We start from the raw sequence: 19006 nt of genomic DNA on the forward strand, positions 1-19006 counted from the left end.
AAAAAGGGTTCTGATTGCATTCCATCAGTCACCAAGAAGGAAGGATCGAGGATCTCTCTGGCAGCCGAAGACTCAAAATCACATGCCCTGGCATGCATCTAGAGGCAGGGGCTTTGGAAAAAAAGCAAAGAGGAACCACAGGTTGCCTCCAAGCCCCTCCATTGTTCCTTCCTTCTTCTGACCCACAGAAGCTGGAGCAGAGGGAAGAGAAGAGACCAAGGAGGAATACGTACAACTTTCAATTTCGAGGGTGCAATTCTGCTGGTCCAGGGGGTATCTTCGCAGATCCATCATGCAGGCAGCAGTAGTGGTGATTCTGGGCAGGGGAAAGAACATGAAAGAAGACATAAGAGCTAGGTGGCAGGAGGGGCTGCTGTTTCCATGGCAACTCGGGAGATTTGGGGAGGGGGCTGGCAGGAGGGGAAGGGAGGGCAATGCATCCTCCATGGCATGTGGTTCCAATACCATGAGGCATTTCAATCTGGCTGAGCCTATTCAAGGGGTTGTTGATTTCCCAGGATAGCAGAGGTGGAAGAAACCTTTTGGGATCATCTGGTCTACTCCTTTCATTTTAGAGAGGGGGAAACTGAGGCTGGCCTGGGAAGATGTCAAATGAAACACTCAAGGTTACACAGCTAGTAAATGGTAGACCAGAGAACCAGAACCCTTGTCCTTTTCCTTCAAGCCTGCCACTGCTTCCACTGCACCAGAGTTTTTCAAGGTAGAAGGGATCTTAGACATATTCTAGTCTCCATTTATTGTATTTTTTTGCTTAATGTGATTTTTTAAATGTTTTGTATGAATTCGTTGAGATAGTATATATAGTGATTTGGTTAAGAGTTTAGAGGATCATAGGCTTCAGAGCTGAAGAGACCAAGTGGTCCACTCCACTCACTTTAGATGGAGAAACTGAGGCTCATGGAGTGGAAATGATATGTCTAAGGTTTCAAATCTAGTGACAGCCAGGACTTGAACCCAAGTCTTCTGACTCTAAGTCCAGTGATCTTGCCACTAGGCTTCTGTCTCTCTCTCTCTTTGTGTATTTCCCTTTGTCTCTCATCTATCTCTCTCTGTCTCTCTTTCAATCGCCCTACCTATCTGGTAAGAAGATTAATGAGCTGAAGAGAGGAAGGAAAGAGTATTGTGTGGGCGACAAAGGAACCTAGAAATCTGCTGAGATTGAAAACAGGGAAACCAAGCCCCCGGCAAGGGCTGAGAGACATTTGTCTTTGGGAAGGTGGGCCCAAAGTCATCAAAACCAAGATACCTGCTACAAACTCCTACGCTCCTCGGCAGAGCTAATGGGAACCTGGGAGGTCATCTAGTCCAATGCCCTGATTTTACACACGGGGGAACTGAGGTGCAGAGAAGTTAGAGGACTCCCCCCAAAGTTACACAGCTCCCTGAAGCTCCCTCTTACACCATGCAGCTGGCAGTGTCTGAGGTCATAAGAATGGAGGTGACATGTGGTGTCCTGGTGTGTTTATGTATGTGTGTAGATAAGCCTATATTATTACATACAACTACCTGATAGGCTAGGGAACACCCCTGGAGCTATTGGCATGCATGTGCAGTGGAGAGAGAGGGTGAAGTGTTGTGCATAGGCGGACACGAAGGGCAGCCGGGCCAGGGTGGGTCATTGTAAATTTTAGGCTATGTCCTAAGTGTGGGTGTGTATGTGGCTGAGGTGGAGATCCTGGGAGGAAAAGAGAGAACATTGGGGGAGAGAGAAGGAGTGGGATAAAAAAAAAACCCATTCATGTCTTATGTAATCATTCCCATAAGCCCCCTGTGTCAGTCTGCACCGTCCTCTTCATCCCCATCCCCTTCAAAGCTCCATTTTCTCTTTCTAGCCTCACTGAATTCAATTTCCATATAGCATAGTGTATGCATGTGTGTGTGTCTGTTCACTTCCCCCCTTTAATTAGCCATCCCCAAAGCATTCATCAACTGGCGCGCTTGTTTGTGGAGCAAGGAAAAGCAGCAAACTGTTCACTGGGAGCTGAGCTGACCCCTGTGGTCTGAGGGGGCAGGGGAACAAACGGGCAAAGGGCCAATGCTTGAGAGAACCCCCAGAGAAAGGGTGGCCCAAGGTGGGGGGGGGGAAGAGAAAGCTGCAGTGGCTGCCTCACTATCTCTTTAAAAAATCCTGTGTGCTAAATTTATCTCTTGGCTGTCTGGGAACACTGTTTGTGGGGGATGAAGCCTTGAGAAGACTCTTTGCCATCGCCTGCTATGCTATAGATAGATCTGGACAGACTAAGGGAGTATATGGGGGCACACACATGCCTCACACACACACGTGCACATACATATTCCCTATATACATACACACACGCACACACACGAACACACACCTCCATCCTCCTTGCCTTTGGCTCCAACACACAAACCACTCTTTAAGGGGGAGGGGAAGGAGAAGGGCTTCCACTGGAGCATGGCTGATGAGAGGAGGCGCAGAGAGGGGAACCAAGTCACCCATGATAAAATTGGGATTAACGGAGCCCATGTAGCTTGTTTCCCAGGCAGGGCCAGGGAGAGAGAAGATCAGGCACTGTCTTGGTAATAATGCCAGACGGGGAGGATGGGGGACACATTCCACCATGGGATCCACTTTCTCTTCCACATTAGCCAGGGCAGAGGGTCCTCATGGCCTCCACCTGTCTAGTCATGTACCCCACCTGTGAGAAAGAGCATCTCTAGAAGGGGGTTCATTGCCTTTCTCTCAACATGTGAATTGAACAAAGGAAGGGAACAAACATTGTTCTAGGTAACTTGCTGGACCTTGTGGGCCGAAAGTGGCCACCAGCATTCTTCTCAGGGGAATGGTCTTGTTTTCCAGCTTCCCAGAATGTTTCAAGATCTTGTCTTCTTGTGTGTCTTATCTTCTTGTCTTGCTGGTACAGTGGTGCTATCATTCCAGGTGGTTACAGGAACTTGGAGGACATTAATGTTGACATTTGTCTATAACGTAGTAGTAGTTCAGTCATCTCAGTCATGTCTGACTCTTTGTGACCCCATTTGGGGTTTTCTTGGCAGAGATACTGGAGTGGTTTGCCATTTCCTTCTCCAGCTCAATTTATAGATGAGGAAACTGAGGCAAACAGGATGAAATGATTTGCCCAGGGTCCCACAGCTAGTACGTGTCTGAGGCTAAATCTGAACTTAGGAAAGCGAGTCTTCCTGATTCCAGGTCCAACACTTTATCCACTGTGCCACCTAGCTGCCCTGGCTATAATGTACTCAGCTCTTTACTTGAGGTCTCAGAGGTCTGGAAGAAGTGTGGCTGGTTGGGGCTCAAACCAGGTATGCTGGAAGTGAGCTGATGACAGAAAAAAGGACTTTGACTAATTAGTAAGGAATGCATTTCCACTCCTTGGTGGGGGCTGGGGCCCACAGGAAGAATTCGGACCACTGAATACAAGAGAGGGGTACCATTGCTCCTGTCTGCCCTCTCCTCCCCCAAGGCATTTGGTAGCCAAATGTCTTTACAGGGATCCCTGAATGGCATGGTGCTAGATGAGAAGGGCACAGATGGTGGAGAGGATGATGGTGGCAATCCATCTCTTCCAGATATGGGACAGTAGTACCCTGTCATCTTCAGGAGAATGAAGAGGAGCCACATGGCAGGAGGGGAGTTCCAGCACCTCCCAGGCCAAGGATCCTAGACTGGCTCTGGCATCACTCGAGAGGTGTGAACTTCATTGGTGTTCTCACCCAGATCTCAAAGGGTCCATTGCTCTCCAAACTTCATGACTATCACTGCAAGAAGGACTTTTTTTTTTTTTCCACAAAAGCCTCTTCTTTGTGGTAAAAGCTACCACTTGTTGACGAGAGATGTCGTTCCAGCAGCGCTTGGAAGGAAGGTTTCTCCTTGCTCTTCAGTCTTGGTGAACAGCAAGACAAAATGGCAGCCTGAATATTTACAGCACCTCTTTTCATTGTGGCAAATGACTGGAAACTGAGAGGTTGTCCAGCAGCTGAGGCATGGTTGAACAAGCTATGGTACACGAAGGTGGCGGAATACTATTATGCTATGAGAAATGATACAGGAGATGGTTTCAGAACAACCAGAGAATGCTCATATGAACTGATGCAAAGTGAAGTGAGCAGAACCAGGAGAACAATTTATATGATGGCAATGGCAGTGAGAAGAAAAACAACTTTGAGAGACATAGGAACTCTGATCAACACAATGACTAAGTCCAAAGGACTCCTGAAGAAACATGCTGCCCACCTCCAGATAGCGAGTGGATGGACTCCATGCAGACTGAAGCCTATTTTCATTTCTTTTTCTTTTGTTTGGTTGGGGGATGTGACTAATGTGCGAATTTGTTTTGCTTTCACGCTACATATTTGTAACAAGTTTTGTTTTTCTTGCCTTCTCGATGGGTGGGGGAGGAGGAAGTGTGAGGGAGACAATTCAGAACTGAAAACAAAATAGAACTGAATAAACCCCCCCCCCAAAATAGCAGCCTGAGGTTCCCATCCTTCCCTATTACCGCTGTGTACCCAGCTAGCTGGCTCAGGATACTACCTGAAGAGACACATCAGGCCAACCTGCTGGTTTGGCACCACAACACAGCAGCTTCCATCTTGGGATGTAGGGCCAGGCCAATCCATCTCAGTGAGGATTTCCTCACCACCTACAATACAGCTTCCATAACCCTTTTAAACAACATTTCTCATGGCAGCTCCAAGGGAGATGATCTCCATTTTCCTAATAGGAATTTGCCAAAGAGTTCAAGTTGCAAGACACCCAAAGGCTCTGGTGATCAGAGAAGGCTGCCAGATATCACCAGTGAAGAATTGCTCAGGAGAAGTTGCATCAAGGATCTCATCAGAGAGGTGTATGCCCAGAAAAGGAGGTGGGCAGGTCATACAGTATAAGCTGGGGATGCCAGATGAACAGCTTACTGTGGCTCCATTGGTATCCATGACATATTAAGAGGTCTAGAGGACCTCTGCTTGACTCCTAGAGGAAGGCCCCTATGGAGGATATGGATGAGAATCACACAGGATGAGAAGGGATGGACAGGTTGTGATTTGTAAGTATTTAGTAAGAGCCTAATGTCCCCAAAGGGAAGCTCACACTGAGTCCTCGCTCAGATAGCAAGGCTTTACCATGTACCATTTTGACTTTGAAAGCTTAATTAATGCCTTAGATGCAGCTCTGGTGGTAATGTTCCTTTTCCAGGATGTGGTTTGTTCTTTGCTGTCTCTGATGGTGACTGCGGTTGATGAAGGCTCAGAAGGAAGCTGGAGGCCAGAGCCTGGATCCTGGCCCCAATTCACCTTCTTGTGTCCCTAATGGCTGCTGCTGGTCTACAAGAGATTGAAGCCCCGCTGAAGGCCAGGCCTTGACTAAAAAGATGGAAACCAAAATCTCCTGGGAGTTCTCAAGGGTCTTTTACTAGAGGGCGCTTGGATCCTCATACCCATGGCAAGGAAGACATCTTGTTTCTAGTGGAGAGAGAGACTGACAGCCAGCCAGAGCCTGCAACAAGGCAGGGCAGTGGGGAAGCAGGGTGGGGGCGAAGGAAAGTCTGGCCAGTCCTTAGACACCTAGCTTTACAATGTCTGGAAAGGTGGGGAGGATTTCATCCCAGGTTGCAGATGGCCACAGCGAGGCTCACAGCAGCCTATATCCTGGTCCTCTGTGACAGGGGCTCCTCCTTCTTCCTCTTGGAAAAAGAGAAGGGGTTTGGCTGGCCTCGAGACTCTACTCTGTTCCAGCAGTCCCAATGCAGTAGATCCCAAAGCTTGCCTGTGATCTTGGGAAACCTCTGGGCTCATGGCTTGGTTGCTTTGTTACAGGGAAGAGTCTGCCTGGTAGATATCTCAAGGACTTCTACCTTTTTCCTTCAGGGCCATGTCTGGGTTCTTGGGAAGACACTAACCCTAGGCCAGCTGAATACACTGATCCTAGGTGACTGGCTTGGGCACCAAGCTCTTCTTTTCCTATGGCTTCTGGGGGTAACAAGCCCTTTGGCAGAAGAGCCAAATGACCTTAGGTCCTCCTTCCTTTAGGCCCTTCTGTACTCATTGGGATGGTTGAGGCTAAGGGCCAAATTGGGCTATAGGGGTAAGGAGGCTTGGAACTCAGGGTACGGCAAGAGGAAGTCAAGTTGCCTTTTCAGAGGCCCCCCTGCTACAGAACAAGGTTGTCTAGAAACAGAAGTAGCCTGAAGAATCACCTAGAGTCTGTGACTTGAGGGACATCAGGAAAGATTCACTTGTACAACTGATCTGAAGTTGGGAAGAGGCTCACATTGGCAAGGTCTGTTAGCTTGGAAAGGACCTTAGAGGTCAACTTCCCATCATAATACAGATGAAGAAAGTTGGGGCCTAGAGAGATTAAGCAACTTGTCCAAGGCCATAAACAGCAGAGGTGTGGGATTTGAACTCGGGTCCTCGGACTCCAAATCCACCATTCTTTCCACTGTACCACATGGCTACTAACCACATGGTGGCTTACAGTTTGCCAAGTGCTTTATGTCCATTTTCTCATTTGAGACTCACAGCTGTTTGGTGAGGTGGGTACTATTGTCTCTGTTTTACCCTTGGGGAAACTGAGGCTTGTAGAGGAAATAACTTGTCCATGGTCACACAGTTAGTAAGTGCCAGAGACAGGATTTGGGTGGCTTTTTTTTTTTGGCTTTTTGGTGAGGGAATCGGGGTTAAGTGACTTGCCCAGGGTCACACAGCTAGTAAGTGTCAATTATCTGAGGCCGGATTTAAATTCAGGTCCTCCTGACTCCTGAGCCAGAGCTCTCTCCACTGTGCCACCTACCTGCCCCTCAGGACAGGATGTGAACCTAGATTTTCTTGACCCCAAGTATAGCACGCTAGACTCAGCCTTTCTTCATTAGTTGGCCAGATTAGTTGGTTGTCCCCAGAAGAGAGCAGGGTTTAAAACAAAGGCCAGGCCAGGCAATTCTGCCTGGGAAGGGCTAAGGTCACAGTATGAGAGTGCTGCTGCTGGTGGGGGGGGGGGCAGGATCAGGGGAGCATGCAAGAAGCATTTCAAAGGTTCTGGGCCCCTGAAGTGGGAGCTGGCCACTGAGAGGGGCAGACGCCAAACTGCCCTTTGCAGACATCCTCCAGTGTGGCAGGAAGGACTCTGGGAGCAGGGGCAGGGAGGATCTGGAGCCCACAGAAGGGTCAAGGACTCCAGGCTCAGACAGGCAGAAGCCAAATCCCCCCCTGCTTCCTCAGCTCCCCTCTAAAGAATGCTTCTCCTTCCCTGAATGAAGCCTGGCTTTCTCACCTGCCAATTTCACAGCAAAGCCCTAATCCCAAGCTTGTGACAGTGTTGTGGGCATGGGAGAGATGTCACCAGGGAAGCAACTAGACAGGCTGGTCATATAGCAGGGGAGGGGGGAGCCCTGGAGGCAGAGGAGAGCTAGCTTTCCCCACCTCAGCCTGGAGAATTTGTGAGAAGGTTTAGACAGGAACTGCGGTGGAAACCTGATTTTTTAAAATGGAACGATTATATCCTGAGGATTTGGGCTGACTGAATGTTGTACTTTGGGGTCGGGGGAGGATCTGAGGAGCAGGAGCCAGAGGAAGGACCAGGCAACAGTGGAGGTCTATGGATTCCAAGAATCTTCCCTGTGTGGGTATGTGAATGTGTGTGTGTGTGCCCATAGATGCATGCATGCAGGCTGCAGGTCACCAATCCTTTGGGGGACAGAATTAGGAGCATAAGTAGTTGTAGCTGTGACTATGCTATGGACACAGCACTCGTTCCTAGAGGAAAGCAGCAGGGGTGACCTGCATCCCTGGTTCAGCAAAGAACTGCAAGTCTGATTGTGCTGACTGAGCCCACTGCCATCGCTGGGCACCAAGAGAGAATACACCTGCCCTCACCAGTCTCTCTCTGTCTCTGGATCTGTCTCTGTGTCTTTGTCTCTCTGTCTCTCTCTTTGTCTCTGTGTGTCTCTGTCTCTCTCACTTGCTCACTTGTGTTCTTCAGACATTTTATGGTTTTTTTTCTCTGACTAGATGAGAAGCTTCTTGAGGACAGCAACTCTACCTTATGTTTCTTTGACTTGCTCCTCTCCACCTGTCCCACCTAGATAATGGGACCTTGAAGAGTATACACCCAGTGTGTGTTGCTGAAGGCCAACACAAGTTCTTCTTGTAATGCCCAGTGAGTGGGATGTGGGTTTCCAGGCTCTCTGCCTAATTGATTGTGAGTTCTAGACTCCTAGGGGGCATACCTGAGGCCATACAGGACCGTTCCATCGGGATGGAGACGGATCATGCGGTTCTTCACAGTCACTCCGTGCAGGAAGGATTTTTTGTCGTTCAGAAAGTAGGTGTCAGGGAGCCACAGCTGATCAGCCACACGGTTGTCCAAAGTCAGGTTGAAATCAAAATCACTGTATGCCAGGCGCTTGTCCCTCCAGCTCTGCTGGAAATACATGGTGATGGTGTAGTCCTGTGGAGACATAAAGGAAAGCCAATATATTGAAGGAAATGCGCGCGCGCGCTACAAAGAATGGGAGCTAGGACTCTGTCTAGGGAGTGGTGGCTGAAGGCGTCCCTGTGGCATGGAGATGTAGAAGATGCTGTTGCTCCCCACCCTTCTGGGTGGTCCATCAAGTCCCCCTCCACTAGCAAGGCCAGAGAAGAGGAAGGAGATGGCCCAGGCTGGGGACTGAGGGATGACCCACTGCTCTAGTCCTCTAGGGAGGTAGGAGAGGGGGCATGCCCAATTTAACAGTGCTGCGGGGACAGCAAGGACCAATGTCAAACTCTTTTCTCCACCCAAGCCATTTGCCTTCCTCTGGCAGTGCTCAGAAAGACAAGTTCCTGCGAAGTGGAAGCAGGCCAGGTAGGAATTTCCCCAGTGCGATCCAATATTACAGCCCCCTGGGTGCCACATCTTAAAGCCAATACTCCGTTTGGAGAGGAGAGGCTGGGGAACACAGCATGGATGACAGGCAAGAGAGGGAGACTCAAAACCTTTCTTGGTTGTATTGAACTAGCTTGGTTCACTGGAAAGAATATGGGTCTGGGCAGCAAGAGGCCTGGGTTCTACTCCTGGCTTGGACAGGGATAGGGCCTGGGCCTGTGATTTGATTAGCATAGGGAATTCCCAGGTGTGGAAGCTGCCTCTGCCAATACAGGTAAGAACCATCTCTGCAACTCACAGTCTTAGACAGTTGCCTAGAGAACTGCAGAGTTAAGTGAATTGCCCAGCTGTAAACAGCTTTACAGTTACAGTGTCCAAAGTAGATTTTGAATTCAGGGTTTCCTAGTTGGGTACCAGCTGCATAACTTTCGGCAAGCCACTTTTAGCTCTCTGTGGGCTTCTCATCTGTAAAATGGGCATAATAATCCTTGTCTGGCCTCTCTTCTAGGCCTGCTGAGATGAAACTAATGTGCTGATGCTTCCACACCTACGTGCAGTATTGGGACCATGCCTGGTGTGCAGCATTTCAGGACAAGCTTCACACTTGGGTTCCATCCTAGGCTCTGTCTGAGGGGGAAATTCCCATAGGATGTGCACATTTCCCTGGTGGCTAAGCTAAATCAGCCTCTGCATAAGTGGCTCCCTTCTTTTCCCTCCCCAGCCCAAGTACAGGACACTCACTGGACGGGGGAATGAGTAAGATACAAGAATGGGGTCAGTCCACTTATGGTCTCTGTAGTACAAAGAGAGATCCCACCTGCAACTTCCATTCCCCTGTGGGTACAGCAATGAGGAAGGCACCGTCCTTTTTCACAAACTACTTCCATTGAGCTGCAACGGGTGTTTTTCACAGTTACACATCAGAAGTCACAATCCTCCTTGCCCATTTCAGCATTATCAGCAAGTGAGTTAGGAAAGGGACCCATCATTAGTGTAGCTCATGCCCTGAGCTTCGTAGTTGAGCTCTCCAAGGTCCTCACACCATGAGCTGCGTTTCCTTCCTTCTTTTCCAAAATGATAGAGTGTGAACCAGTAGCCTGGTGATTGCTGGACACTGAAGCCCTTCCCAACAGCCCAACTGACCCCCCTAGCCCCCAAACATGCATACACACAGTGCCGTGGCTCAGCCATCCAGCTATTTTTCAGCTTTGGGTCATGCAGAGTTAGGGGAGCAATGCAAGAGCATGGCTGAGCAGGCTGTGTTAGTCGCTTTGAAGCCAGGTAGCTGAGCAAGGACAAAGAGAGCTAGTTCTTAATAAAGAAGCTCAGATTACAGGGAAGTATGAAGCATAAGAGGCAAAGAATTATCTCCATACTGATCTCTGGAATATAGCAGGCAAGAGGAGTCAATGGCTGTAGTTGCTCCAATAGCTGCTCAAGGGCTTTTGCTGCCAAAGTTTTAGGTTGGGATTGATCTAGGGTCCCTGCTTACTGCCACCCTCCCCCACTATCTGGCCAGTTCTTAAGCCCTTTGAGCAGTCCGATTCCCCTCCAGTCTCCTTTGTCCATCCTATACTACAAGAAGATATTAACGTGAAGAGCATCATAGTCTCAGAGTTGGAAGGGACCTCATTAACCATCTAGTTCAACTCATCCATGAACAAGGATCCCCTCTATAATGTACTATGAAGTATTCGTCCAGTCTGTACTTGAAGACCTTCGATGAGTAGGACTGAGCACTTAGCAGGATCTGTTTCTCCTCAAGAGGACACAGGCTGCTGTGCCAGGGCACTGATCCTGGGCCTGGAGGTGCTGGAAAGAACCCTGCACATGCACCTAGGACACCTGGGTTTCTACTATGAGTCCTGTGGGCAAGTCACTCCATCTATCTGAGCCTTAGCTTCCTGACCCATGAAATGGGGACACTGCATGGTTGTTGGGAGGAAAGCACTTTATAATCCTTGAGGTGTTACAGATATTCAAGCTACTGTAATTATTCCCTGGCTTGGCCTGTGTTTGTGTCTATATGTGCCCATGGCTGCTTGGAACTCTCCAGAAGAAAAGGGCTATGCAGAGTGGTGACATCACAGTTAACTGCAGGATTAAAAAAAAAAATGAAGATTTTTTTTTTCCACTGAGGAGGAAACACAGGAGCCTAGACTGCTGCCCTCACTGCTGGCTACCAGCTGGCTAGAGAAAGTAACCTCCTCCCTCTCTCTGGTTCAGGAGAGATCTTAGGGAGTCCCCCTCCTACCTATCCACCCAGACAACTAGATGAGGTGGACGGTATGCCTACAAAGCCTGTGGGCCCATGCAGGTCCACTGAAGGCTCCTGCTGCTCTCCTCTCATCAGCACCCACAACCTTCTACCTTCCATTACTGGCCTAGGAAAAGACCCTCCAACTGTCTGCTTGCTAGCCACTGGGGTATTCTACCCACCTCTTGAACCCAACACATCCACAATGGAACTCTCAAGTCACAAGGGGTCTGAAGCCAAAGTCATTTTTGACTCTTCCCTCTCCTTCACTTGCCATCTCCCCCCTCCATCCAATTAGTTCCCAAGTCTTATTGATTCTACCTCTACTCTATCTCAGATCCTGGTCTTGTAACCACTCTGGATCATTATCTTGGGTTTAGACTATTGTAGTATCTACCTAAATGGTTTGCCAGCTTCCCCTCTCCAATCTGTATTTCCTATCACTGCTAGCATGCTCTTCTTAAATTAGAACTCTGATCACATCACTCCTATACTCAAAAGCCTGCAGTGGCTCCCTAGTATTTAGTTACTAACTCCTTATTTTGATGTTCAGGACCTTTCTGTCTGGCTCCAACCCACATTCCTAGCCTGACTTTACATACTCTCCCTTCACACATTTTATAAAGAAATCCATGAAGCCTCCCTTGATGTCACCAGCTAGACATGCCTTTGCTTTCCTCAATTTTCTCATGCTTCTCTCTTTGATCTCTCCTATGCAATGATTATATTCTAAATGGCACGGTACAGAATATTCCCCCTAATGTCATTCACTGGTTCTGTGGAGATACAACTCTAGGTGAAGCATACTTATGGGGGCCAGTTAGTTCTATAGCAACAGAGTTCTAAATGGAAGAGCTGTTCCTGGACAGCCTAAATCGAGACCAAAAACAAAGCTTCCAAAGTGTCTTTAGAGAGACCTGCAATTAAAGCAGGGCTAAGCTGGGCAGGGCTGCTGGGATATGCCAGAAGGCCCAAGGTGTGCAGATAAAATGCACTAAATCTTTGCATGGATCCTTGAGGGATGGGTAGGAAGGGGAGGGGGAGATGACTGGCTTAAGGATAAGCAGCCAAAAAGCCAGATATTAATCTAAGTGGAGGATGGGAATTCCCAGATCTGTAGTTTAAGATCTCATTAAAAATGACAATTCTCAGATGAGTCTGGGCATTGTTGCTTTAAAAACAATCCTTTGCTCACAGCTTGGCAGGGACAATATATCACCCTCAGATGCACAAGGCATTTGTAAAAGCATACTGAGCTTCAGCATAAACTGCAGAAAGCTGGGCTTGGGATGGGGGGAGGTGTCACTGATTTAATTTGGAAACTAAGACCTGAGGGGCTAAATCCTCCTGACCTGAGCCCAGCCTCTTCAAGTAACTAGAGGGAGCCCAGTTACCAGTGGGGCAGTGACTCTGACCTTGCAGGGACTGGGCTAAAGGTCTGAAAAAGCTCAGGTTTTATTTATCTTTTCCTGTCCTCTTTCCCTTTGTCTTCCAGAAGTAACTAGGTGGAACTATTAACTCAATGCCTCTTTGTCATGAATGGGGCTGCTACTCACTGCTAAGGATAAACTATATTTAGTGTTTAACACACTATTCAGTATCACACATTTCTATTTCTTTCAGATGCACAAAACACTTTCCTCCCAACAACCCTACTAGAAAGAAGGAGAGCAAGTGAATATATTAAGTGAGGAATAAGGAACTAGGGAGTCAACTTTCAAGTGGGGATTGGATACAGCGGATTATCAATCTAATTGTGAAATGACATTAAATGGGGAACTCTTTAAGTGATGTGTATATGTGTGTGTGGGGGTCACATCCACACTCTAAGTTCTTTGAGGGAGGGACTATGTCTAGCTTCATAGATTCACAGCATCTCAAGAGTTGGAAGGGTCTTAAGGGGATAGCTAGTCAATACCATGACAGATATCCCCTCAATAACCTATGTGCCAAATAATTGGTTATCCAGCCTTTGCTTGAAGACCTTAGAGATGGGGAACTTACTACCTCCCAAGGGAGTTCATTCCACTTTGGGTCAGCTCTAATTGTTACTAAGTTTTTCTTTCCATTGAGTCTAAATTGGTCTCTATATCATCTTTCTATGCCTGGTGCCCAGGATAAGGCCTTGCACACATCGTTAATATGTTAATAACATGGATGTGTCAAGAACATTATTAGTGAGGGGGACTCTTTCCACTCATATGGATAGCAACCTATTTAGATCATTCTCTTAGAGCAGCTGCCAGAAGCTCAGAGAAGTTAAGCAATGTGCTCAAGGTCTCATGGGTAGTAAGGGCAGAACCAGGATTTGACCTGAGGTTCCCCTGACTCCACACCTAGCTCTCTTTCCACTGCCCCATGCTGCCTAGAGGGCTTGGGGCTTGAGAGGATAGAGTCTAGATCTTGATTTTAGAGCCTATCAGCATGAAGTGGGCAGTTTCTTCAAAGCTGTCCATTGGCCACTCTACTTCTAATGGTGGGGGGCTGATTACATTGTGGTCAAACATCCAAAAACAGGTTTTTAAAAAATCACTTACCATTTTGGTAATCTACAACTCTTTAACTAAATTTCAATTAGGTTAGATTCCTGGTCCCAGGGAAGGTGATTGACATATTCAGTCCATCTCATTTGACTTGACTATGAATGGGGTGGAGAGAACAAAGGTCCTAGGGAAAGATCTTTCTGAGAACCATAGAATCCTAGAGCTGGACAGATCTCTGTGACCATCTGGTTGAAGTCCTTCATTTTCACACATGGGGAAACTGGGTTATCTCTCAATCCTCTCATCTGCTATTACTGTTATTGGCCAAACGAGGGATAATATGATATAGGCAAAATAATATAACATTTCACTCAGTTCTGAAATTTTGTGATTAGGAGAATACAACCTTTTTAATTATGTCTCCCTTCTCCTGTGTGTCCTTCCCCTCTCCCTTTGCAGTGAGTGAAGCCAATACCTTTGCCTTGTCAGGGAAGGAAGCTTTTGGAATGGAAACTGGTGAGAAAATGCCTCTGCTAATTTTGTCCAGCCAAACTCCATGTAGGAGGAAAAGCCTACCATGAGAAGCCAGGGGATGGCATCCCTGGACTTCCTGGTTTAGCTGCTGAGATTAGCAGGAGGAAGGCTACCTGTTTTCTCTGTTTCCTTCCTCTTATCCTATGACTAACAGATGCTTTTGTAAAAAAGACTGGGGCTTTTTAAGAGCCACTGAATGAAAGAACCAGGCCCTGTGGGACTGCTACAGAATGTAAGCCAGTCACTAGAGACTGATGAGCCTGGACCAGGGAGACGCCCACCAGAAGCCCTAAGCATAGTCGAGTGAGTGGAGGCTGGCATCTTTAGGACTCCCATTTCCAGGGAGAATGCCAGTAAGAACTCTGGGTGTGGGTGGTTGTGTCCTCCAGGTTAGAAAGTGTGAAGGGGAACTCCCCTCAATGTCTCCTGATAAGATATAGTTCAAGCCAAAATGGCAAGAGTGCCTACGTTGTTGATAAAGGCTAGGATGAGTATTTTTTCTCTCTAGGCACCAACATTTTCAGGCTGATGGAGAAGAGGGGGAGGCACGGGGTAGTTAATATTCTGAGTCAGTGACAAGTTGCTAGGCAACAGAGAAGGATAAATGTTTAAGGCAAATGATTAGGAAGAAGAAAGAAGTGATACTGGGATGTTGGAGGTCAGCCACATCCTTTGGATGGTTGGGAAGAGGTTCTGCAAAACCCAGTTGAGGGCTAAATGTTCACCCAGAACACATAGAGAGGCACTAGGCTGAAGAAGAACCCTGAACTTTAGGCTACTGCTATTTCATCAATAGTGAGATGGAAGAAGAAAGCACTTTGAAGTATTTAGACCCGATCTCAAGGTTGACTGTTTCCTCTCCAATTCAGGACCTGGTTTCTTGGGTAGATCTAGAACCCTGAACTAATCCAGAGCTTCTCAGGCTGTGGAGATACAGGTTCACACAACCAAAACCCACATGAGACTGATGTAGAATTTTAAGAGACAGTCTGCCCATTTGCAATGAGCTAGACAATAGTGACATTAAAGGATGAATGAGTGGACACAAGGAATAGTCACTAATGACTCAGTGTCAGTTTGGAAGGAGTTTGCCATTGGGTTGCCCAAGGGATTTGGGTTTGGCCTTGTGTTGTTTAATATTTTTTATCGATAACTTACATAAAGGCATAGATGATGTATTTATCGTATTTGTGGATGACACAAGGCTAGTAGGGTTAGCTTATGTTTTATATGATTGATTCAGGCTCCTAAAAGATCTGAGCAGGTTAGAATATTGGACTGAATTGAATAAAGTGATATTCAATGGGGAGAAATGAAACTTTATGGTCTTCTCCTTGGGTACAAGGAAACAACTTCACAAGTATAAAATGGGAGAGGTTTGACTAAATAGTCAGCCATTCATCTGAAAACTCTTTGGGGGTTTTAATCAATTGTAAGCTCAGTGTGAGTCAACAGTGTGATATGGCTGACAAAAACAAAACAAAACAAAAAAAACCAACTAATGAGAACTTAAGCTGCATAAAGATAGGTACAGTATGGGGGCAGCTAGGTGGTGCAGTGGATAGAGCACCGGTCCTGGAGTCAGGAGGACCTGAGTTCAAATCCGGTCTCAGACACATACCACTTACTAGCTGTGTGACCCTGGGGATGTCACTTAACCCCATTGCCTAGCCAAAAAACCAGATAGGTACAGTATCCAGGACTTGGGAGATGAGAGTCCCACTGTACTCACCCTAGTCAGATAGGATCTAGAGTGCTGAGTTCAGTTCTGGGACCGACCATTTAGGAAAGACAGTGGTAATCAAGAGGAAATCCAGAGGAGGGGGACCAGGTTGGTGAAGGGGAGTTTCTCAAGACAGTGAAATCACAGGGTGAGTCCTTTTACTGGGTGGGTAGATGAAGTCCAATTGCACCCAACAGTCATGCCTGATTACATCCATTGTAGCATACATCGTGCTTGGTGGGCTCGAGTCCCAGTTATCCTAAGTCAATGTGTTTCTCTCCAGTGCTATAGAGATCACATTTAGGGAGAATGACCACACTAGTCAATCTTCATCTTTATCTGTGGAGGTCACTCCCGCATTTCCTAACTCTTCTCCAGTGGGTTACCCTGGAGAGCCCTAAATCACTTTCTATACCCAGTTAGGCATAAAGTACTATTTCAGGCGCTTGCTGGCTGAAACAGGGTAACATCCAATTGAAAGCGGACATGTAAGATCCAAGGAGTTATCCTGGGTGTCTCATCATCATGACTGTCACATATATCAATAAATGACGAGTCAGAATTCACTCAAAGAGTCACTGACTCTGCCTCTTGCTGCCTGTGTGACTTTGGACAAGTCACATAACCACTCTGAGTCTTGGTTTTCTCATCTTTAAAATGGGGTTAATTACTATATTAACTCTCATTTAATCCTCATAATTGCCCTGGGAGGTAATGTTTATAAAGTTGTTGGCAAATATTAAAACACCATAGACACGATCATTCCTTTTCTTCTTTTTTAAACTATTATTAAATGCAGATGTTGGGTCAGATATGGAGCTGCCCTGAAGGCTTAAGGAGTTCTTAACCCGGTGTTCCTAGACTCCACCAATGGGAGTATGAACTTGGATGGAAAACTGCATATTTACTTTCATTCTCCTCTAACTGAAATTGAACATTGCCTTCAATCATTTAAAATATTATTTTTATAAGGGGTCTGTAAGCTTCATCAGACTACCCAAGGATACCCTAAAAAGGTTAAAAACTCATGGTCCAATGGGAGAACCAAGAGAGGTATATCTGTAGTCATCACAAACATATACATGTTAGTACATGTTAGTATCTACATGAAGAACCTAGCTATTTCTAGTTGGGGCTCTCTAATTGCTAAGAGGCCACTCACCTGGCTGAGAAACATTAAGAACCATTTTCAACCCGCTGGGATGTGGACAAATTTGGAAAAAATTCAATTGGGATGCAGAAGTGGAGTTGTCTTTCCTTGGGATAAGCATAGCAAACAAACAAACAAAAAAAAGTGAAATCTGCTAGAAGATATTTGTGAGCTACTCAGGCATTGATGAATTAGAAAGATTGAGAAAGCCAGCAGAACCAGATCTCATTTTGAAAGAATGTCCTTCATCCTTTATCTGTACTGTGCATGGTTGGCTGCCTAACAAATGTTTCTTGGAAGAATGAATGAAAGTCAAAGGTAAAAGTCCTACATGATTAGAATGGCCCAAGGCCAATTGGCTGCCTATCTGCATTTGGGCCAGTTTTCAGGTATGACTCATAACATCTATAAAGGATGAAACAGACATCAATGGAGGCATCATTGCTCGATGAGGGCGGTGGGGGTGGAAGGGAGAGGAAGGAAATTTATGAATTTGGCATGGCTGGTGAGGGTTTTCTGGGAGGATGTGAGATTTAAGTGGCATTCAGAAGGAAGGGAAAGATATGATACAAGGGATTTTTGATGGGAGGAGCAAGGTTGCATCTTTACAGATGGCCCTGAGTCCCTACACACAGCAAAGATGGAGAGACGTGGGCTAAACAATAATAAAATTAGGTGGATTTGCAATTGACTGAAAGGCAGGATCGGAAGAGTAGTTCTTAATGGTTCAATTTCAACTTGGAAGGAGGATTTCATTGGAGTTTTCCTGTGGTGCATGCTTGGCCTTGTGCTATTTAGCATTTTTATTAATGACTTGGATAAAGGCATAGATGACATGCTCATCGAATTTGCCGACGACGTGGAGATAGGAGGGTTGGCTAACATGATGTATGACAGAGTCAGGATTAAAAAAAAACTAGACAAGTGATGACATTGGCTGAGTCTAATAAAATGAAACTTAATGGAGACTTATAAATGTAAAGTCTTATACTTCGGGGTCAAAAAATCAAGTGCGAGATGAGGGGGAGTTGTGGCTAGACAGCAATTTATCTGAAAAATGATCAGGGGGTTCTCAGTCACTAGATGCTCAATACGAGTCATCCATGAAAGCTAAAGCAAATGTAGGCTTCATCAAGAGAAGTGGACTGTGTATGATCACATCTGGGATGTTCTATTTGGTCCTGGGTACCCCACTTTAGGAAGGACATTAACAAACTAGAGTGCATCCAGACAAGGGCAATGAGGTAGTGGTGAGGGGCCTGGAAATGATGTCCTACAAGAATCAATGGAAGGAGCTGAGTTATTTAGCCTGGAGAAGAGGAGACTCGGGGCAGAATATGAGCTATCTCTTCACATTTTTGAAGGGCTGTCTTGGCTCTAGGGGGAAGAACTAGAAGAAGTGGGTGGAAGATACACAGATTTCTGCTCAATATTGGAACAACTTCTTAACCACCAGAGCCGTCTAAAGATGGAATGAGCTTTCTTTCTTCCTTTCCTTCTTTTTGGAGTCAATCAGGGTTAAGTGACTTGCCCAGGGTCAAATAGCTAGTAAGTGTCTGAGGCCAGATTTGAACTCCGGTCTCCATGACCCCAGGCCCAGTGTGTCACTTAGTTGCCCTGGAACCATGAGCTGTTTTGGGAGAAAGTGAACTCCCTCTCACTGGAGGGCTTCAGACTGGATGACCACTTGTCAAGAACTTTGTACTGGTGATTCCTGTTTGGGAATGAGTTGCACTAGATGGCCTCTGAGGTCCCATCCATCTCTCAGATTACATAATGGGTTTTTAAAAATAAGAGTTGTCTCTTCCCTTTAGAGCCACACTTAGGCAGGAATGTATTGGGACTAGTTAGCTCCCGATTTTCCCGGCTCCCACCATCCAGCTAACAGGGCAGTACAAATGGCAGTTGCTGTGGGGCTGCAGCTCTGCCTCACCTTCTCAAGGAGACAAGACTGTTTCCACAGTAATCAGATTGGAAAAAACAAAACCAGTTATGA

The 19006-nt window shown here is 46.6% G+C and overlaps 1 protein-coding gene across 2 annotated transcripts in view; it reads right to left on the reverse strand.

The window, feature by feature from the left end:
* GABRQ (gamma-aminobutyric acid type A receptor subunit theta) overlaps window positions 1–19006 on the reverse strand; it is a 65952-nt gene that overhangs the window by 9025 nt on the left and 37921 nt on the right. For both annotated transcript variants that reach the window (XM_020975084.2, XM_020975085.2), the window contains 2 exons: window positions 8226–8446; window positions 234–316 (listed from right to left, as the gene is read on the reverse strand). In XM_020975084.2, coding sequence (XP_020830743.1) covers window positions 234–316; window positions 8226–8446 — 304 coding nt within the window. The remainder of the gene's footprint in view (window positions 1–233; window positions 317–8225; window positions 8447–19006) is intronic.

Source organism: Phascolarctos cinereus, unplaced genomic scaffold (assembly GCF_003287225.1).
Source record: "Phascolarctos cinereus isolate Bilbo 61053 unplaced genomic scaffold, phaCin_HiC Scaffold_8;HRSCAF=390, whole genome shotgun sequence".
In the NCBI taxonomy this organism is placed as follows: domain Eukaryota; kingdom Metazoa; phylum Chordata; class Mammalia; order Diprotodontia; family Phascolarctidae; genus Phascolarctos; species Phascolarctos cinereus.